This window comes from Amphibalanus amphitrite, unplaced genomic scaffold (assembly GCF_019059575.1).
Source record: "Amphibalanus amphitrite isolate SeventyFive unplaced genomic scaffold, NRLGWU_Aamphi_draft 000068F_arrow, whole genome shotgun sequence".
Lineage (NCBI taxonomy): Eukaryota > Metazoa > Arthropoda > Thecostraca > Balanomorpha > Balanidae > Amphibalanus > Amphibalanus amphitrite.
In genome coordinates, this window is record NW_024881564.1 from 221,632 (window position 1) to 227,265 (window position 5,634).

At 45.1% G+C, this 5,634-nt stretch overlaps 1 protein-coding gene across 1 annotated transcript; it reads left to right on the forward strand.

Moving 5' to 3' along the window:
• The first annotated feature begins 1,400 nt into the window (after nt 1–1,400).
• Nucleotides 1,401–5,279, forward strand: LOC122378952 (scoloptoxin SSD976-like). Its single transcript, XM_043360672.1, has 5 exons — nt 1,401–1,777; nt 2,054–2,141; nt 2,545–2,686; nt 3,105–3,213; nt 4,894–5,279. Exons 1-5 carry the CDS (start codon nt 1,490–1,492, stop codon nt 5,035–5,037), a joined length of 771 nt encoding a protein of 256 aa, XP_043216607.1. The 5' UTR covers nt 1,401–1,489; the 3' UTR covers nt 5,038–5,279.
• Nucleotides 5,280–5,634: the final 355 nt, after the last annotated feature.

A 5,634-nucleotide genomic window follows, 5' to 3' on the forward strand; every position in this document is an offset into this window, starting at 1 on the left:
ACTTTTGATGTGATTTTTGACAGCCTTCGCAAGAGAGGCTCAAGGAGCATTTAAGGTGACCAAAATGTCACGCAAAAGATTCGTTAACCCTCGCCCGCACATGCCATTTTCCCATTCTAGACTAGAACGCACATGGGGGGGTGCCACCCCCCCCCCCGCGCGCCATTGCGTTCCTGTTGGAGATAGAGCTTCGCGGTAAAGATGAAAAAGATTCTTTGGGAAGAGACAAATCCAATGATACCCAGTTTTACCTTCTCAGGTCAGTCATTGACCTTCCAGATCAGGTCAAACTAAAAAATGTTGCTGTTTTGGGTCACCGTTGGATATCAAGTGCGCTGCTTGTCCTATACCGATGATGATGCCGTTTTCTGGTACCAAGCCAGCTAGAACCTCTTTGTCACACTACCCGGCCATATTTTTGCTGCTGAGATCACTTCAGGTCAAGTTAGGTCAAGGACTCAAGGTCAATGATATGTGTTTGTAATTTGTATGTCTGTGTGTGTCTGTGTGTATACTGATGTGTGCACCGGTTGTTTATGTGTCCATATTACATGAAATCATGATGTGAGAAGCTTTTACCAAAAATGCAGTAAATGCAATTATTTTAGATGACCTAGGTTGACCTTGACCCTGACCTTGACATCTGTACATCGTCGAACAACATGTTCCATGATAGGTGGGAGGTAAGACTGGCAAAAAAGGCCGAAATCAATGTGTCAAAAGCTCACAAGGCCCCATAGCTAACGCAAGATGTTGAGAATTGGTCAGTCTCAGTTGGGTCATGACATGACCTAAAAACAAGGTCATATCTCCGAAACCAAAAACCAGAGGAACTTGAAATTTTTAGTTGACATCAAGAAAGGATAGAGGAGCAGCTATACGAAAAATCAGGCTTCTAGCAGTTCTAGCTCTAAAAATGTTGAGTGTAGAGCAGAAAACTCCCGGGGGGTGGCAACCACCCTCCCTATTTGCGGGCGAGGGTTAAGTAATTAATGAAAGGAATGATCAAATCAGCAATAGTTAAGAAATTAATCAAAATATAGGTGGCATCTTTGCATGCATTTGCATTTATTGCATCTATGCCACAAATTGATTACCGATTTTCATATCTCTCAGTACTGGAGCTGCCGGCGTCGGCCGGTCCCCGATATTGTGGTCTCAGCTAGAAATGGACTGCATTGAAATGCTACTGCTACGGCTCCCCCTCTCACAAACACCGCCCCCACCCCGCTGACGGACAAAGCGACAGCAGATCTGTGCCCTAGTTTTAGCCGCCGTTTTCGGCACCGAGAGGGACAGAGATGTGATCGCGATCCGCGGAAAGGAAAAGTTCAAAAACAACCCTTTCTCCCCTCCTCCACCATTCTTTCCCCATCGCGCGCCTTCACTTTCCCTTTCTGATTTAGGGTGGCACTCCGTGCGTCCCCTCTTGTCACTCTGCCTTCAGCAGCCGCCCCGTGAACAGCTCACCCCTCTCTCCCCTGTCGTGATGGGCCGTATCACCCATCTCCTCTCCGTGCTCCTGCTCTGCGTGCTCCCCGCCCTCTGCCAGCACGTGCGCCATCCACAGCACTACTGCCGCCTGAGCCAAGAACACCAGCTCTGCAACCGGAAGCCGCCGTCCTCCAGCTGTGGCCGCCTGCTGTGGCGCGGTACGACTCTTCAGCAGCGGAAGCATGTGCTCGAGATGCACAACGTGATCCGTAGTCAGGTGGCCAGGGGTAACGTCCAGGGCTTCGACGGATTTCTGCCCCCTGCAGCCGATATGATAGAGCTAGTAAGTATTAGTCGTCTCATCGATCGATCTGTGAAAGTAAACCCATTGCGGGGTATACGCTCATCTGTTTCTAACAGGCTAAAATGTTCCTACAATGTTACCCTTTTGACAGACAGCTGATGTTAATCGGCTAAAGATAATCAATCGGCTTTGAATATGTCTCTCCGTACAATATTGATTCTGTGTAGTTATGCACAGTAATAAGACTGAAGCTTCACAAGAGATTACTAAAACATGTGAAATGTGCATTTTTTGAAACTGGCGCACCTTTCGCAGGAATGGGACGACGAGCTTGCCGAAATCGCCCAAGCTCACGTTGAAAAATGCAAGTTCTTACATGACTGCGGTGACTGCAAGAAGACCGGTAAGAGTGTGAATTGACAACAGCGTACGGCCCTCCAGCAAAGGAGTGGTCGGTTAGCCTATGTGCTTTTGGTGCAATAACTTTGAATGACAGAGACACTCCTGTAAAATGACTCAATAGAAATAAGAAGAGAGTTCGTGCACACAACTCGGCAATGGTTTTCAACAGCCATTAGACGTATTCATCAATGCAGATCGCTTATTGTGATGTTGGCAACCAACCACTAAATACCTGGAGGTCCGTACAACCCACTAATGTCAGCTGCATAACGCATTGAACAAACTAGAGATGGATAGATCATTTGTTGCGAACAAATAACGAATTAGAAATAATACCAATGCTTACCGCTTTGCAAAGAGCTGTTCGCCCACATATTGTTAAGTTTATGTTTTTCTTTCACCAGAACGGTTCCATGGTGTTGGCCAAAATCTCGGATCTGCCTACCACTTCGACATTTCTGAGATTGACAAAAAATTGAAATTCGTGATCGGCGAATGGTACCGAGAAGTGCGCATCTATTCCCGGAGGGCAGTCGATATGTGGCGGTGAGTTATACCTTGTTATAAGCATTCTGGAAAACGTTTGCTCCTTAGGCACTGAACGCTAAGTGTGTGCAAATAATAGTTAGCATACCAAAGATTTACATAAAATCCGAGAAATTCATGAGTTATTTCATAATTTTTAATGCTTAATGTTTATTTACGACAACTTACAAGGTCGATTCTTTTATCGTATTGCACAGTATATACATAGTAATTATAGATGTTACATGTGTGATAGGCAGCTGTTCGTGGCATTTAAACAAAAATCGGCTATTTTTCCAACATTCTTTTTCTGGAATAGAGCGTCCGCTGGTGCCGTTGCATGGTGCATGGCTGGTGCCGTTGCAACATAGCAAGGCTTAAAAAGATCGATCGGATGAATAATTTTGTGTGACGTATGTGTGTGCGTGTATGTTCACAGGAGCACCAATGCAGGACACTTCACACAGATGGTGTGGGGAAAGACGAGGGCCATTGGCTGCGGCGTGCTGGCACGGACTATGATCATGAACAACGACCCAGTTATACGAGTAAGCTACATTTTTTCACTCTTTAATCACTTCGAACCCTAGATTTTAACATGGTCGTTTGTGTTCCTGACTAAACCAAATATAATTATTGCGAAGTGATAGCCCGCTTTCATTGCTCCATGAGCTTTAACCCGCGCCCCGTTGGGCTCTGCCGAGCAACGCGCCCCGTTGGGGGGGGCCATTTTGGCCCCCCCTAAGATCTCGAGAACCACGCAACGTAGCGACAAGCGGCAAACGGTGTTGGATAGCCCTATCAGGGAACTACCTTGTGACCCAATTTTATTGACCTAGGTCAAACCGATGACGTCACAGGTCAGGTCAAAGGTCCAATTTTCACCGTTTACAGGCATTTCAAGAAATGCGTTGTAAAATCGAGTAAAATGCATTTCATTGAAAATCATCGATGGGGAAATGTTCTTCAAACACATATTTTGCTAGTTGAGGTCACTGATACCAGGTCAGGTCACTGAGGTCAGGTCACTGGGGGGTCACAATATGAAAGTGTCGTGTGATACATGTTTTATGGTCCATTTTACATGACAAATGCGATTATGTGGGTCAGGCAGCCTTTGGGGCCAGCTTAGGTCACGTTTTGGTCAAGGTCAGGTCAAGGTCAGGTCAAGGTCAGGTCAAATTAGGTCAAATTTCAAAGTTGATATTTTTGCATAAAATGGGTATCGAATCGATGCAGCTCGTCACGGGGAGTTCAATGGTGGTCTTTGTTTTGCCGTACGAGTTCTAGAATCGCTAAAAATTGAGTTCAAAAATTTGACGTCATCATTTTTAAACAGTTTTTTCGCTATAACTTGGCCAAAAAACGAGATATCGATCTGAAATTTGGTATGTATATAGAAGAGCGCAGGGACTATCACATATATTCCGGTTTTTTTCGAAATTCGGAAAAATTTTGGATTTGTTTTTAGTTTTTCTAAAAAAATCAATTTTTTGAAATTTTTTGGGTCAAAAACCCAAAATTTTGAAAATCCGAGATAGCAGTTTTGTAGCGCCGCTTTTTGTCTATTAGACCATATAAAGAACTTTGAAATTGCTTGATAACTGTAGATTTGGTGAGCGTTTCAAGATTGCATGTTTTTTGCTCATTTTTGCTCGAACATGACCTCAGTTTGACCTCAATAGCTCCTGACCTAAGGTGACCTAAGACTTGAAATTTGGTGTGAAGGTGTCAAATTGATGCCCGAAAAGGTACTGAAAATTTGGCGGCGCTGCGCGCCGCCGTTTTCTTGCTATTCAGGAAAAACCACAGGGGGGGGGCCAAAATGGCCCCCCCCCCAACGGGGCGAGGGTTAAATATGATCTTAGACATGAAATGAACAGGTGATAATAAAGCCTCGTCACAGATTATAATAATAAAGTGTATGATTAGGCTGAATCAGTAAAAGTGCTGACAACGAATTTATTTTGAAAGTTTTATGTACGTCTGGGCAATTCAAATACATAAGCCAGAGAGGTGTGGAAGCAAACTGTCTTCAACAAATTGACCACGGTCAAAAATACACTAGTTTAAACACAGCCAATATTTATTTGCCGGACCTATTGAAAAAAACAGCATTTGAGTCTCTGTCTAGAAAATCTGGTCTCACCGATCCTTCCCAATTACCGTTAACTATTCGAATCACCCGCCAATTCCAGTTGAAACTGACGAAGGTGTTGTTTTTACAGACGGACATTTTCTGCAACTACGGCGGCGTGGGTAACGTGGTGGACCATCCCGTCTATCAGCGGGGACCGCCGTGCTCCAGGTGCCCTCCCGGCACCCACTGCTCCCCGGTGTTCCCCGGACTCTGCGCCCCAAACAGGGCTTGAAACGCCGCTCTTCAGTGTTCCCCGGACTGTGCGTCCCGAACCGGGCTTAAAAGTCACACTCGCTGCGCCCGCTACTGCTAAAACAGATTTTTTACTTTATAAAACAGACGATAAAGTTACGTAATGCGCATAATTAGTATGAATATTTGCTGACAGCGGTCTTCACTTATGTAAACTATGAAATGTTTTTGTGTGTGTATCCTGATATTCTATGAGGTCGGAAATAAACGGCTTGTAAGCTTTGAGTCGCGTGTTGGCCTAGTGCTGCTAGAACAAAAGCTGCAAAGGCACTGTTCACTGGTTCCAGTTTGCACCGTTTTTTTTTTCAAGGCGTTATTTTGTTTGGATACTAGTTATTGGTCTAATTATGCAGTTTGACCATTTTATGGGTGATTGTGAGCGTAAGCCAAGGATCAGGGTCTTCTCGACCAAGCCACATGATAAAAAATTATTTCAACCATGCATTCAGTGTCATTTGACCGATTCTACCGGCGGTGAGAGCGCTGTAGCATTGAGCCTGTCCCACATCATATGCCGCGGTGGGACCAGCAGGACCCCAGCTGCTCAAATGACGGCATTGCGGAGGTCCTGCTGCAG